The 15099-nt window shown below is 41.6% G+C and overlaps 1 protein-coding gene and 1 long non-coding RNA gene across 3 annotated transcripts in view; one reads left to right on the plus strand and one right to left on the minus strand.

Annotated features, from left to right (window-relative positions):
• Positions 1 to 577: 577 nt before the first annotated feature.
• LOC141933127 (myosin-1B) overlaps positions 578 to 15099 on the minus strand; it is a 50937-nt gene continuing 36415 nt past the window's right edge. Inside the window, exons 14-38 of one of the 2 annotated variants that reach the window (XM_074847515.1) lie at positions 14572 to 14881; positions 13857 to 13930; positions 13445 to 13532; positions 13241 to 13358; positions 12310 to 12433; positions 12097 to 12233; positions 11117 to 11372; positions 9462 to 9704; positions 9183 to 9359; positions 8958 to 9103; positions 8779 to 8869; positions 8301 to 8690; positions 7533 to 7659; positions 6529 to 6647; positions 6057 to 6253; positions 4736 to 4919; positions 4484 to 4649; positions 4208 to 4332; positions 3695 to 4003; positions 3390 to 3593; positions 2349 to 2474; positions 2083 to 2253; positions 1892 to 1996; positions 1533 to 1628; positions 578 to 898 (exon numbers count right to left, since the gene is read on the minus strand). In XM_074847515.1, the coding sequence (XP_074703616.1) occupies positions 746 to 898; positions 1533 to 1628; positions 1892 to 1996; positions 2083 to 2253; positions 2349 to 2474; positions 3390 to 3593; positions 3695 to 4003; positions 4208 to 4332; positions 4484 to 4649; positions 4736 to 4919; positions 6057 to 6253; positions 6529 to 6647; positions 7533 to 7659; positions 8301 to 8690; positions 8779 to 8869; positions 8958 to 9103; positions 9183 to 9359; positions 9462 to 9704; positions 11117 to 11372; positions 12097 to 12233; positions 12310 to 12433; positions 13241 to 13358; positions 13445 to 13532; positions 13857 to 13930; positions 14572 to 14881 (4236 nt within the window). In that variant the 3' untranslated portion in view covers positions 578 to 745. The remainder of the gene's footprint in view (positions 899 to 1532; positions 1629 to 1891; positions 1997 to 2082; positions 2254 to 2348; positions 2475 to 3389; positions 3594 to 3694; positions 4004 to 4207; positions 4333 to 4483; positions 4650 to 4735; positions 4920 to 6056; positions 6254 to 6528; positions 6648 to 7532; positions 7660 to 8300; positions 8691 to 8778; positions 8870 to 8957; positions 9104 to 9182; positions 9360 to 9461; positions 9705 to 11116; positions 11373 to 12096; positions 12234 to 12309; positions 12434 to 13240; positions 13359 to 13444; positions 13533 to 13856; positions 13931 to 14571; positions 14882 to 15099) is intronic. The other variant, XM_074847516.1, reaches the window with a different exon arrangement.
• On the plus strand, positions 5363 to 14561 carry LOC141933133 (uncharacterized). The gene is made up of 5 exons (XR_012626005.1): positions 5363 to 5576; positions 6547 to 6658; positions 11263 to 11379; positions 12135 to 12269; positions 13854 to 14561. It is a non-coding gene; the product is annotated as an uncharacterized LOC141933133 (long non-coding RNA).

Here is a 15099-nt window from a genome sequence, read left to right on the forward strand (position 1 = left end):
AGTGACTGCCTGACCAGCTTAGAAGATTCAAGGGACTTTTGGGAACAGAATATAAACAATAAACAATGAACACTGACCATGAGGTAGCTGGTTGTGCTGCCCTTGGAATGTTGGTTTGCACATCACTTTCATGAATGAAAGTTTAAAAGTAGCTCTCAGTTTTAAATGTCCTCTAAACTATGTTTCAAAGTGGCTTGAAGGACTGAAGAGGTTTAAACTGAAAAAAGATCTAGCAAATAAGACACATGATTTAGTAGAATAATCAATGATTAGACTGGATTACTGGAAGATGCAATAAATTCTTATTATTTGGACAGAACCTTTGAATTGAAACCTATTGTATTCCTAAAGCAGAAGTTTTAAGGGATAATTAAATTCTGTTGCAAAGAAATAATGTTTTTCTCCCTTAAGGAAGTCTTAGATAAAATTCCATGGTGAGAATGAAGACAGATATCTGATTAGACCACTTTAACAGTGGCTGAAACACTTTAAAAATACCCAAAGCAGGATTTTTAATTGAATGAATCTAAATAAGGAAAAATATAAACCTTATGAGAATTCAAGATAATGATTAAAATACAACAGTGCACTTCTTATTATTTCCATGGGAAAATCTCTACTATTTTTATTATCTAGGCATTAATTATCTAGAGATTGATGAAGGACTAAGCAGTGATTACAAAATCAAAGTGATAGAATTTCACATTTTGTGCAATTCTCTTTCACTTTACACTACTGAAGGCATTTACTCTTCACTTTCTGCCTTCTTGCCAATTTCACGGCTCTTTGCTCGGAGCTTGTTGACCTGTGACTCTGCAATGTCAGCCCGCTCCGCGGCTTCCTCCAGCTCGTGCTGGATCTTGCGGAATTTGGAGAGGTTGACATTGGACAGCTCCTCCTGGGGATAGGAATAGAGATAAAATAGGTTTTAAAATGCACTGCACTGGACATGCTGTGGTATTTCACCTTCACATAAAAAAAACCCTGACTGTGAGTTAGTATGTAATTCTCTCCAATACTTCTAGGGGGAATCCAAAGAAATAGCTTAAATGCTAAATGTTTAGATGGTTAATAAGATATACTAGGAATCCCTATCTGGATATGAAGTACTAATAAAGTTTGGAATTTTTGAAAAACTATATATAATTATAGTTTTTTCCATTAAATAATTTCCCATTTATTTACTGCTATAAAATTATATAATACAAATTTTTAAGGTATATTTTTATCCCTGCTAGGCAGAAATATTAAATAAAGAAAGTGAAAAGAAGCAGAGACCTACTCCCACATAAACCTGGCCTTTGCTGCTCTTCCCAGTGATGCAGTAATGCTCACAGAAAATGTATTCTACACCCCTCTAGAACTCTGAGCTGTTCAGCCAGAACAGCTGTTCAGCTGTTTTTCCTGAGTGCACAATGAGAAAAGGACACAAAAGTTCAAACACAGGTATGCAGGGGGAAAACACCAATACACCACCACAGAATTCCACCTTCACCTGGATGGAGACTGACTCTGCACACAACAATACTTACAGCCTCCTCAGCTTGTCTCTTGTAGGATTTCACTTTCATTTGAAGCTTGTCCACCAGATCCTGGAGCCTGAGAACATTCTTCCTGTCTTCTTCAGACTAAAGAGAAGAACAAGAAAGAGAAGCACCTATTTGCCTTCCACATGAAACACAGAGTAACATTCCTCATAGACCATTGCTGTCCAGTAAGACAGAGGTGACAGGCTGAATCTTCCTAATGTGACCAGAAAGATAATTTCGTATGATGTTCTCAGTCTTCTGCTTTTCAACTGTGTGACTCAGGACAGAAAGAAATCCCTAAGGGCTACATTTTGACATTCTTCAAGAAGAGTGTGTGAGCTCAAGGAGGCCTCCTTCCTTACCTGGTAGGTCAGCTCCTTCACCCTCCTCTCGTACTTGCGCACGCCCTTCACAGCTTCAGCGCTGCGCTTCTGCTCGGCATCAACCTCCCCTTCCAGCTCCCGCACCTGCAATGAGAAGCCCGGCTTTGGAGCTTCCCTGGTGGTTACTTACGTGACACGTTCACTCACACACAACTAAAAGCCCTACGCACTCTGGCCTCCAGCTTCTGGATTTGCTTCTTGCCTCCCTTCAGTGCCAACTGCTCGGCCTCATCCAGACGGTGCTGCAGGTCCTTCACCGTCTGGTCCAGGTTCTTCTTCATCCTCTCCAGGTGGGCACTGGTGTCCTGCTCCTTCTTCAGCTCTTCTGCCATCATGGCTGCCTGATGAGAGCAAAGGGTGAAAGCCATTTTGGGGCTGGAGACGTTCTGGGGGAGAACACATCCACCATTAGCAGTGAAAGGAGCCCCCAGCTCACATCTGTGATGGCCTTCTTGGCCTTCTCTTCGGCATTGCGGGCTTCCTGGATCGTATCCTCCATTTCACCCTGAATTTGGGCGATGTCTGTTTCCAGCTTCTTCTTGGTGTTGATCAAGCTGGTGTTCTGTTGATCAGCATCAGAGGTTTGTTTTTGTTAGCTCATTTTTTCAAATCATGAACATTACAGGATTTTGAATAATTTCAGGCATAATTACATGAAAAATGGATACCACAGATTTTTCTGTAAAATTTCTTATCACTGGGAAACAATTCTGCTTTTTTTCTCCAACAATTAATTTTATCAATTTGAAAACGAGTACATAATCTGTGCCACATCTCATCCATGAAGGCTGGCACAAGAGAGTAATAAAAATATGGTGAGGGAAGTCAACGTAATGCCTTCTCGTCAACATAATTAGAGAAGAGTAATTCACTCTCATCAACTAAAAAGAGAAAAAATTGTAATGTAGATAGGATGGATTCCTTCCAGAATCTTTTCAGCATTTTAAACCAGACCCTTTCCATAGATTTCAGCATTTGATTGTTGGATGACTGCTATGACATGTAGCTCATGGCAAAGCCTGATTGACATGGGCTGTATCAGAGCCAGGAATTCATCCCCACTTTCTTGCTAGAGTGGACAGTCATATTTTTGAAGGAATATGAGGATTCTCTAGTGCTACATCTCAAATGAGCAAAGAATTAATGTTGCTGTTGTTTCAGAGTTTCAGTTCCTGACTGCTCAGATGGCAGACTGTTTGGCATGTGTGACTAAAATATCTGGTCCCTGTAACTAAGTGTCTTTCCTCTACAGATCATGTTAGAATGCAAAGAAGGTAGAAGAATGGGTTTCACTGAATGCAACCTGGGAACACAGCCAGTGTACACACTTCTTCAGAAAAGATCTCTTTTAGTATCATGATGATTACTTTAGAAAAGATAACACTCATCTTCAAAGATGAGCTGTCAGTGGTGACTGGAATAAAGCATACAAGTGTTCTGCTTCCCAAGAGTGCCATTTCTCACTAAATGACCTCACCTGGGTATGGAGGAGCTGCACACGCTCACTTGCATCCATCAGTTCCTGCTCAGCCACCTTTCTACACCTCTCTGTTTGTTCTAGTGCTGCCCGTAGCTCCTCAATTTCAGCCTGCAGCAGGTTTGCTCTGCGCTCCACCATGGCCACCTGCTCCTTCAGGTCCTCCTGTGTCCTGAGAGCATCATCCAAGTGTATCTGGGTATCCTGTAGAGCCATTGAAAGAAATTATAAGCAGATTCAGAGCTGTTTGGCACTGAAAATTTCAGCTAAGATATATCTCTGTAGGCAAACTTTATTCAGTGGACCTTGAGCACTCCCTGCGTGTTTCTCAGGTTCTTTTGTGCCTCTGCAGCCACGCGGTTGGCATGGCTCAGCTGGATCTCTATTTCATTCAGGTCTCCCTCCATCTTCTTCTTCAGCCGCAGGGCTTCGTTCCTGCTCCTGATCTCAGCATCCAGGGTGCTCTGCATGGACTCCACAACTCGGAGATGGGTTCTCTTCAGCTGGTCAATCTCCTCATCTTTCTCTGCGATCTTCCTGTCAATCTCAGATTTCACCTGGTTGAGCTCAAGTTGGAGGCGCAGGATCTTGCCCTCTTCATGTTCCAGGGAGGCCTGGAAAAGAATAAATTAGAATACTTTCTATGTGAGAAATGTTGAACTTGAAGCTCTGAATAAGAAGGATTGCCACGTTTAGATAATATCTCTACACTTTTATACAAACACTCTTCTCCTCTTGTGTCTGGGAATGACTTCACAGCACTTACAATGAGATAGAGCTCCAAGATGTGTAAGAGGGAAATAAATAATCCTGTGTACCTCAGCTTCCTCTAGAGCAGCCTGGATTTCAGATTTCTCCTGCTCTATCTGCTTCTTGACTTTCTCCAGCTCATGAATCGTCTTTCCTCCCTCTGCAGTCTGCTCCGTGAGGTCGGAAATCTCCTCTGTGGGAACAAAGACCAGTGGCATGGTCAGGTTCAGAGCCAAATGGGAAGGGCACTGCCACACCACGGTGACAAGTATCTTTGCAGACCTGCAGGTGGTAGTGGTGGACAGGGAGAAAGCCCTGCCAGGGGCAGAGGGCCAGGGACTTACGCTGCAAGTTCTTGTTCTCACGCTTCAGCGTTTCCAGGTGGTCCAAGGACTCCTCATAGGCATTCTTCATCTTAAACAGCTCTGTGCTGAGAGAGCGAGACTCCTTCTGGGAGGCTTCCAGCTCAGCCTGCGTTTCCTCATACTTCTGCTTCCATTCTGCCAGGATCTGAAGAGAAACGGGGTGTCAGTATGGAGGTGGCAATCAGGAGGACATGCTCTGCCCAGGAGCCCCGGTGCTGGAGCGCAAAAGACCTTGTCAAAGTTCTTCTGCTTCTTATCCAGAGCTGCACAGGCAGCATTAGATCGCTCCACGTCAATCATCAGGTCCTCCACTTCATTCTGCAGCCTCTGCTTTGTCTTTTCCAGGGAGGCACATTTGGCATTCACAGCCTCAACATGTTCCTCTGCATCCTGCAGGCGCTGTGCCAGCTTCTTCCTGGGAGGAGATAAGCGCAGCTCCAGGTGAGGAATCAGATGGGAGCCTTTGGTGTGCAGCCAGTATGTGTTGCACAAGAGCACACTTAGCCACTTGGTAGTGTGTGATCCCCATTTACACTGAGGTGTAGGTGTAAGGAACTGTGTTAGACTTTGTTTGTCTCAACATTGCTACTTCGCGACTACCACTTCCTGGCCTTAGCATCCTGTTGCTCTGAAGGAGTACGCTTTGGAGGAGACGGAAAGTCCCAGACGAAACCACGACATCCGCTCAAAGCAAGAACAACGACAGCCTTGGCAGTGCCTGTCAAGCTGTAGCTGCACGCGAGCTGGGTGAAGAGAAAATTGGGGTGAGGAAGACGTGCAAAGGCTGAAGGTGCCGCAGGTCGACCCCCCGCCAGCACGACCACCATGAACACCTGGGCATGCACGCATGGAGGACCACGGGGCGGCACATATTACAATGAGCTCTGTGGAAATGGGTGGACTCTTCGGAGAAATTGTGGGGACTGGGACAATAAAAGGACTGCGTACTCCTCTCTTGTGGCTCCTTTTTCGACGCTTGTTACTTGGAGCTGGGACCTCAGCGGAGCTTGGAGCACCATCACCTGCACCGAGGCTGAGCCAACGGAACATCGCTGGATCCCTGGTGGTGGTGGTAATTAGCTGCATCTCTACTGTTTTCTTGCTTAGGGATTCTGACTTTCCCTTTCTTTTTTCTCTCTGTCCTATCGCTATTATTAATTATTACGGCAAATAAAGTTCACAAGGTTGTACAGCATCTGACCTCGTTTGTGTCTTAATCTCGCTCTTGGGATCGTTTAAGAACCCACCCTGATATTGGATTGGGACAGTAGGACATCTCCCAGCCAGCCACTGTATTTCTATGTCTAAATCCTGGGCTACAGCAATTCCCTCTCTGCTATTCACTCTGCTATTCACACTAGCAAATCTCTGCTGTTCTGTGTCTGAAGAGCTTTTCTGCTTCTGCTTTTCCCCAGTGCATACCTGCTCTCAGTTATATTTTCTCTCTTCCTGGCACCACATCCCAAAGCAGAGCATTGACCTCTTCCTGACTGTGGTGTCCTCAAATTTCCATTCTTAGTCTCTGCCCACATTCCCCACATTCCCCACGTACTTGGCCTCCTCCAGCTCCTCCGTGCGCTGAATAGCATCCGTCTCGTATTTGGTTCTCCACTGGGCCACTTCGCTGTTGGCCTTGGACAGGGCGCGCTGCAGCTCCCCCTTGGCTTCCTGCTCCTCCTCATATTGTTCCCGGAGCAAGTCACAGTCGTGCCGAGCTGACTGCAAGCCGTGGGCCAGGGCGTTCTTGGCCTAGGAGAAAATTCTAGTGTGACAATGAATGGAAATATCCTGGGAAATCTCCCGTGTTGATTCACACTGGATTTTTCTGCTGTGAGAATGATGGCAAGCTACTGAATGAGAGAGGAAGATCTGGGAATCTACAGAAGAATTAATGGATAGACTGCAGGGAAGGGAGAGCAAAGCTAATATGAGAAGACTTGCACTGCCTTACCTAAGTGATCATTTTTCCCCCTCTCATCCTGTTGATTCTGTGGTTTCATATGTTTATGATACAGCCTTCTCACCTTTATCTCTTCCTCTAGGTGCCTCTTGAGTTCCTCAATCTGTTGGGTGAATGCCTGCTTGCCCCTTGACAGCTGAGAAATCAGAGCATCTTTCTCCTCCACCTGGCGTGAATATTCACCTGGGAGATGAGTAAAAGAACCTTTTTTATGACTTATTTAAAAAAGTTAACTTTGATAATTAAATGCTGACAAAAATATTTTGAGTTAAAGAAAACTTTTCTTTCATAGAATCCTAATCACTGATACCTATCCATACCTCTGAGTATGCCAAATTATTTATCTTCGAGGCAAGAAATGAAATAAAACATGCCCCCTAGTCCAATATCTGACTAGTTTTACTGTATGTTTGCACTAAGTCCAGTGGTCACTTCAAGCCTCGAGCTTACAGAATGACTACTATATTTTGTACGTGCTCAGCTATATCACTGTCCTCTCCTGAATGTATCCTGAGAAGCAGAAGGATTAAATCAAGGTTATGAGATAGGTGAATTCTTCTTTGAAACTCCTGTCATAGAATCATAGAATAGTCCAGGTTGGAATGGACCTTCAAAGGTCATCTGGTCCAAACTTTCATGGGAATGGGAGCCTAGATAAGACTATCTAGCACCCTGTCCAGTTGTGTCTTGAAAACCTTCAGTCATGGGGACTCTACCACACCCCTGGGGAGGTTGTTCCAGTGACTGGTTGTTCCAGATCCTTAAACATGTTATTGGCCCTGATCCAGGATGTCTGTATCTCTCTGGTACTGGGAAACCTAGCACTGGACACAGCACTCCAGGTGTGGCTCACCTTTGCTGAGTAAGGGGAAGGATCACCCCCTGTTAGCCTGGTGGCAACACTTCTCCTAATGCACCTCAGGATTCTGTTGGCCTTCTTTACCACAAGAGCACATTTCTGACTCATGTTCAGCTTAGTTTCCACCAAGACCCCTAGGTCTTTTTGACCCCCCTTTTTTAAGTCCCAGGTCGTATACAGTGTTCTCTTAAAAAACAAAATTGTTTTACCAGATTCTGTTTGTAGCCGAGCTCTCTGAGCACTGATGTCATTAATTGTGCGCTGTTGTTCCTCCTCCTTTGTCTTAATCTCACTGAGCTGATCCTCTAGGGAGCGACATACCTTCTCCAGATTTGCCTGTTTGCATGAAGAACAGAATGAAAGATGATTGGTGATTCAACGCATAATTATTGAGAATCTGAAGTCTTATAAATGGAAAAAAAGAAGCCAATAATTTAGAAGTAAAGTCAAAATGTCTCAGTTAAATGATATATCTTTCCATAACATTTGCATCCCTAATTCCAACATCTATATAATTTATTAATGTACACTCAATTTTTTCAGCAGATAAAAAGGATGATGGAACACAGAAACCAGGAATTATTTTAAATTTCTGTTTGGCTTTTCATGATTACATCATTGAAGTATTTAAGGGAGAAAAGGAAAATAAGAGCAAAAAGGAAAGGGTATAGTAGGAGTAATTTTTATTTTAGAAGAAACTAAAAAACAGATAAGGTCACTGTCTTTCCTTTCAATGTCACATTATTCTGAACAATGCAATGAGACCCTATAGTTCCTTAGGTCAGGTGCTTCAGGTGAAGCTTTTTAGCTCTCCCCAAAGGATACTATATATATTATTATACAAATACTGAAATATATAAACTCAAATTCAAGTTGTAAAGTGCAACTAATTATTTTAAAATATGACTAACTTAAAATTCCATTAAAATATAAATACTTCATAATGTTTGAATTACTATAAAGGAATATTTCAGTACCTTGGCTTTGGAGACAGAATCCATGTTACTGGCCAAGTCGTCAATCTCCATCTTCAGCTCACTCTTCTCCTTCTCCAGCTTCTGCTTCACTCGTTGCAGGTTGTCGATCTGCTCCCCAAGCTCAGCTGTGCTGTCCGCGTGCTTCTTCCGCAGGGTGGCAGCCGTGGCTTCGTGCTGCAGCGTGGCCTCTTCGAGGTCACGCCGCATCTTCTGAAATTCTGCCTCACGCTTCTTGTTCATCTCGATCTGAGCTGCTGTAGCCCCTCCTGCTTCTTCCAGGCGCTCGCTGATCTCCTCTAGCTCCCTCGAGAGGTCAGCCCGATGCTTCTCTGCTTTTGCCCGAGAGGTTCGCTCTGCCTCAATCTCCTCCTCCAGTTCCTCAATACGAGCCTGGGGAACATTAGGGACCCTTCACACCCATGCCCTCCTCCTTCCTGACCTGACACTGGCTGAGAGAGGGCAAGGGACAGAGGCTTGCCTGCAGCTCCTTGATCTTCTTCTGTAACTGCATGCCCAGGGCTTGCTCATCCTCGATTTTGCTCTGGATCTGGCTGATTTCAAAGTCTTTCCTTCGGGCAAAGCAAACCGTGTCAGAGCTCAAAGAGAAAAAGACAAGTGCACCAGCCCAGCACTCAGGGGCCCCACAGCCACACTTACTTCTTCAGTTTCTCATCCAGCTGCTGCTTATCATTTTCTAAATCCATTATTGATTCCTGGTTCATCTTCAGGTCTCCTTCAAGTTTCCTCTTAGCTCTCTCAAGGTCCATGCGCAGTTTCTTCTCTTGCTCCAAGGACCCTTCCAGCTAAAAAGAACAAGACCATCAATGCTCTACCCACCAGGTCTAAAACCATACCCACCTTGTTCTGGACAGCCATGCTTACGTCATCCACTTGCTGCTCCAGCTTGGTCTTAGCTTTGGTCAGTGTATTGACTTTGTCTTCTTCTGCCTGCAGGTCATCCAGTGTCTGCTGATGGGCCTCTTGGAGGGCTTTCTTCTCTTTTGTCAGCTTGGCAATGGTCTCGTCCAGGGCTGCCATCTCCTCTGTGAGGTTTTTCACCTTTGAGAAGGGAGCAAGTGTAAACAGAGGCAGTAGATACAGAAGTCCTGTAACAGCACAGAAGTCTTTTCTGAAGTTTGAGTGACAGGTTCTGCTTCATACCTTGTTTTCGGTGGCATGTTTTTCCTTCTCGACCTTGGCCAGTGTTAACTCAAGGTCATCAATATCTTTCTTCAGCTCTGAGCATTCATCTTCCAGTTTTCTCTTCTTGGCTGTCAGCTCAGCATTCATCTCTTCTTCATCTTCTGCTCTCTCTGTCAGCTCCTTAATTTTGGCTTCCAGCTGGATTTTGGTTTTGATGAGCTGGTCACATCTTTCTTCAGCATCAGCCAAACCATCAGCTTCCTACACATGATTCATTTAAATAAAATAGTTTTCAAATAGTTTTTTTTTCTTACTGATTTTTAAAGAAAGAATCATTATTTTTGAAGCAGCTTTACAATGTCCTTTGTAATTAAAACTCATTATTGTAAGAATATATATTTGATTTGGACTACCTCCAGCCCATAAAATAAAGGAATATATTATCACACTATAAATATAGGCTCTGAGAATTTTTTTTAAAAAGAACATGGAGGCAGATTTTTTTAGCATACAGTATTTAAAACTTGAATGCTAAAAAGTCCAACATTCAGCTGAGAAAACCTTATAACTCTCCCACAAAGATTTACTGAGGATGCATTTAATTTTTAGTTTTGGCAAAATGTTGTGTTAGGATCACTGTTTCAAAAGTAGCAGTTGAATGAGACATGATTCTAGCCCTTATGGTCAAGAAGAGTTTGGAAGCGAGACTGGTGTTTACCAAGGCAGTATCAATTACCTGAATTTACATGCATTCTATGATGCAAGTTACTAAGAAGTAATCTTTATTTTCTACATACTGCTTGTTCTTTTCCTCTTTGTTCTAGTGAAGAGCCATGATACCAGCCAGACAGAAGACTTTTTATAGCTCAGCAAGATAGCCATGTTGGGGCTTGTCTCACGTAGATTTAGAAATCTGACATGATGTGATGCAGTCCATTCAACCAAAAAAATTTACATTTTGGATGAATTGTATCATACTCTAACAAGATGAGTTTCTCATTTCTGAAAATGAAGAGAAGCTCAGGCTACTAGCTCAGATGTAGACGTTCAGAGTGTGGACATCAAAATGGGGTCAGATTAATCCTAAATCTTGATGGTAACAACAGTTTTAAGGGGATTATTGGTGCTACCTTTTTATTTCCAAGGAAAAAGGGGAGGCCTTCACTTCCGTCACTCTTTTTCCTGAGGAGACAGGGGCCATAAATGCTAGAGAAATGCCTGACACTGTCATCCTGTCCTACTCCACCTGAATCCACTTGTGATTCTCCAAATAAGAGGTGTTAATGAGACCTTCAGACTACCTTCATTGATCAGATCAGATGATGATGTATCAAAATTATGGAGTATCCAAAGTTTTATAAAGACATGATAATTGCTGCTGTAAGTTGCCATGTATGAGTTAAAATGTCATGCTTTAAGCTGTAGTATTTACTAACTGGAAATCGATTACTTCTCTCTTGATTTAAAAGTGTAAGGAACCAGCTGCAATATTTCATTGCAAATTTATTAATATTTGGAGATGTCAAGTTAGCTTTTCTACATGGTTTTCCTTCGTATTTTATAAAACGTGTATGTTTTTAAAAATACTGTTTTGGGATAATGTGTCTCTTACTGAGACATTTGGGATTGTTTTACACAGGACATTACAAGCTAAAAACATTGGTGATACTCACAGCCTGCACTTGGAGTTGCAGATCATTTTTTTCCTGCAGTAAAGAAACCATTTTCTCCTCCAGCTCCTTCCTCTTTGCCTCAGACTTTGCAAGCTCTTCCTTGGTTTTCTCAAACTCCTCCTTCATGTTGGCCATCTCCTTCTCAGATTCTGCACTCTTCAGCAAGGGCTTGATCTTGAAGAACAGCTTCATCCAGGGCCAGTGCTTGACGTTCATGAATGCACGAATGTTGTACTGGATGCAGAAGATGGACTCCCTGAAAGGTAATAAAAAATATAATAAGTTACATATTTTAAAATGTATAATACATATTTAATTGTAGATATGCATAATGTGATGTTCTACATTCAATACTTTATAGTTATAGTCCTATATATCTATGTGTATATAAAATATTTATTATATATTATTAAATATATTTTTATTAGTACTATTTAGTATATTTAACAGGTATAAAATATATATATCTCTGAAGAAAACCCCCTAGTGTGATGTAGATTGTCAACCTGTATGGATGGTTTTGAAGTCCAGATGTTTGGCTCACTTTCATGGCCAAAGAAAAGTAACACTTCCAGAAGTTGACTTGGTCCCTTTCATGAAAGTTTTCCAAGGGAAGAGAATATTTCTCTTGTGCTAGAAGAATGTGTTTCTCACCTTTGATTATAATGGTGACCTAAAATAATTAGCTTCTGGACATACATGTAATGTAGCCATTTACTGAACTTATCAAAAAATTAGTACAAAGGGGATACAAGTTGAAAATATCTTTTTTTTTTTTTTTTTTTTTTTTTTTCCTGAATTGGGATTTTATACTGCTTCATCTACTGCCAGGGTATACTCCCAAATACATCCGTATTGGTAGACTGAATTAATGAGAAATAAATGAGATTTGGCAAGAAGGAGCTTATTTTCAGTTTTGTTCATATTGTTGGTATCTGATGGGGATTGACCCAGCAGGCCAAATAAGTATAGCTATCTACCTCCTCTCCATCATTTTCTTGAACTCCACTCTCATCAGGTAACCCCTACACATGGCTTGTGTGCGAGTGATGAGCTGTGCCAGCTTCTCATCCCTCATCTCCTCCAGGAGTCCCAGCAGCCCAGCTTTGAAGAATACCTTGAGAAAGAGAATGTTGCGGCACATCACAGTGAGGTATTGCAAGCACAGTACATCAGTCAAGCAGCATTTGTACCTTGGTGTGACCAAATTTGTACTGGGTGTGGTCCACATCAATGGATCCAAGGAGCTTCTCAGAAGCCTTCTTGCTATCAATGAACTGTCCCTCTGGGATGGCACTTGCATTAAGCACCTTGTACCTATGGGAGGAAGTAGAAAATTCAGAAGGTCAGATTCCTGAAAGCTCAGTCAAACCTGTACCAACTGATGCCATTGGTAAGATTCTCTGAAGGAGGATCAAGAGTGGAAGAGAGGTGAATAAGTATGAACTCTGTTTCATTGTTTAGAAATCACATTTTCATGGGTAACTATATTTTTAGGAAAAACCTTGCATTTTCCTTAGTTCAGAAATTCCTGATACAGAATGGGTACTACTTTCCATGGGTAACTGCTGACATATTCCACACGCCCTGTTATCTAATGCCTTATCTCTGAATGAGAACTTTATGTGCAAGAACAAAATACGTGGACAGGAGAAATTCTTCATCCAAAATAGTGGCAGTATACTATCCGAGTATTTTCCAGCTGATATAGATCAAGACACAAGTTGGTTTTATTTATTTGGTTTTCCAACAAGTTAGTCTTGAATATCTTGTAGTTTCTTTATTCACATTTTGTGCTGATGGCTGCAAGTCATCTTACTTTGCTACCCAGAAGTTAACTAATTCTAAGCTAGTCAACTTAATTCCTGGATAGTTAATTAAAAAATGCTTTATCCCATACCAGAGTATGAATCAAGGACGGGAATAAATTGCCCTTTGAGAATGCCTGTTCTAGTTAGCTATAGAAAGAAACTGGATGACTATCTTGGACAATTGACTTTTTTATGCCTAAAGGTAGGTACAATGAACCCCTCCCATAACACCCACAGTACTTAAAACAATCAGGAAATGCAAATTATTCAGCATTGGTAGATATGGTGGAGGGTGGATGACATGGAATCTGACCTCTGTTTAAAGTCTGCATAGAGTATTCTGCTGGGGAATCCTTTCCTGCAAATTCTGATCCCTTCCAGCACACCATTGCACCGCAGCTGATGCAGCACCAGCTCATGCTCCATAGCACCTAATAAACAACATAATGAATTGGTACTTCATTGAACTGCACAGAGAAGAACAGATTTATCACATCTTTGAACTTTAACAACTTACCAGGTGTTTTTGTTTCGTTAGGAATAAGGCACCGCACAAAATGGGGATGTGTGCTTCGCAGATTGCTCATCAGCTTGTTTAAATTTTCCTTAAGATCAAGAGCAAAGACTTGGGTTTAAAAATATTACTTACACAATCTCAATATTAGATAAAAAGCATTAGATAAAAGCACTTCAATAAACCATGATCAGTTTTGTTGTGGTTTTTTTTTTTTTTTTTTACAGAACTTTTGGGCAGTTCTGAAAGAATACTTCCAAGGGTTCAATGAGAATCCTTCTCTATTAAGAAACACGTGCCTTTATCCTTTCTGAACATAAAGATTTTGTATATTAGATCAGTATAAAGCTTTTTTGAACAGAATTTTCCATATTATTTTCACAACGTGGTAAAATGTATAATTATTCTACAGTACCCGGAAAAGAGCTGAGACAGTCTGGAAAGAAGAACCCTTCTTCTTGCCGCCCTTCTTGCCACCGCCACCACTCTCTAAACAATAATATTTTTTTAAAAAAATAAATGAACAACAAAAGCATGCAGTTAAACTCTGAAGAACTTTGTGTGTTCATCTTAAAAAAATAAAAAATGTAATAATATGATCAAAATATGCAAACGCATATACTGTTTAAAGTTACAATGGGAGATTTGATTTTTTCAGATGATAGCAGAATGGAATCTAGTGCCTTCAAGCTGAAATTAAGAAAATGCAAACAGGAAATAAATTGTAACATTTTGCATAGTAAGATATTTAAGGAATTAAATATATTGCTAGTGAATACACCACATGTAGTCTTTACGAATCTTTCTATCTAAGGTTATGCATAAATTTAGCAGCATATTGATAAATTTGATTGTATCCCCTGAAGTATTTGGGAATGCCCCATATTGCAGAAATCTGGTCTGTCAGCTAGCCTGTGTGAATGTTGTAGTACAGCTGTCTGGCCATCAAACCTACAGATCTATTAAGGTCTCCAGGGAAATGTAATATCTTTTATTAGTCTGAATGACTGAGTTCCAAAAAGTAAGTGAGGTTTTGGGTTTTCAGTTTTTGAAATGTAAATATTATTGTGAAATATTATTATGATTTTTTTCCCTGTAAATTTTAGTAGAACTGATTAAAAAGAAATCACCTGCTTCTGCCCCACCAACAGAGGCAAAAAGTAAGGCCAGTGTCTTCAGGGATGATTTCTGGTACAGCCCCACAACAGTTTCATTCAAGGGATCCTTATTTTTCTCAAGCCAGCCAGAGATGTTGTAGTCCACTGTGCCAGCATAGTGCACCAGGGAGAAGTGGGCCTCAGCCTTGCCTTTGGCAGGCTTGGGCTTCTGGAAGTTGTTGGACTTGCCCAGATGCTGGTCGTAGAGCTTGTTCTTGAAAGAGGTGTCGGTTGCCTTGGGGAACATGCACTCCTCTTCCAGGATGGAGAAGATGCCCATGGGCTGGAAGAAATAGCAACACGTGAAGAAAGAAAGTGTGGAAGCAAGTAGAGAGAATGTATATAGGAGAGAGGAATGGAAAATAAAAATTGTAGAAACATACCCCCTTCCCGAATGTGTAATCTTATGTTTTTCCAGAAAGGTAATTTTGTTAGTGGATATGCCATCAGATATATGAATACAAGCTCACCCATAAGTTTCAGGTTTGTGATATAATAAGG

The sequence above is a fragment of the Strix aluco genome, chromosome 21 (genome assembly GCF_031877795.1).
Source record: "Strix aluco isolate bStrAlu1 chromosome 21, bStrAlu1.hap1, whole genome shotgun sequence".
In the NCBI taxonomy this organism is placed as follows: Eukaryota; Metazoa; Chordata; class Aves; order Strigiformes; family Strigidae; genus Strix; species Strix aluco.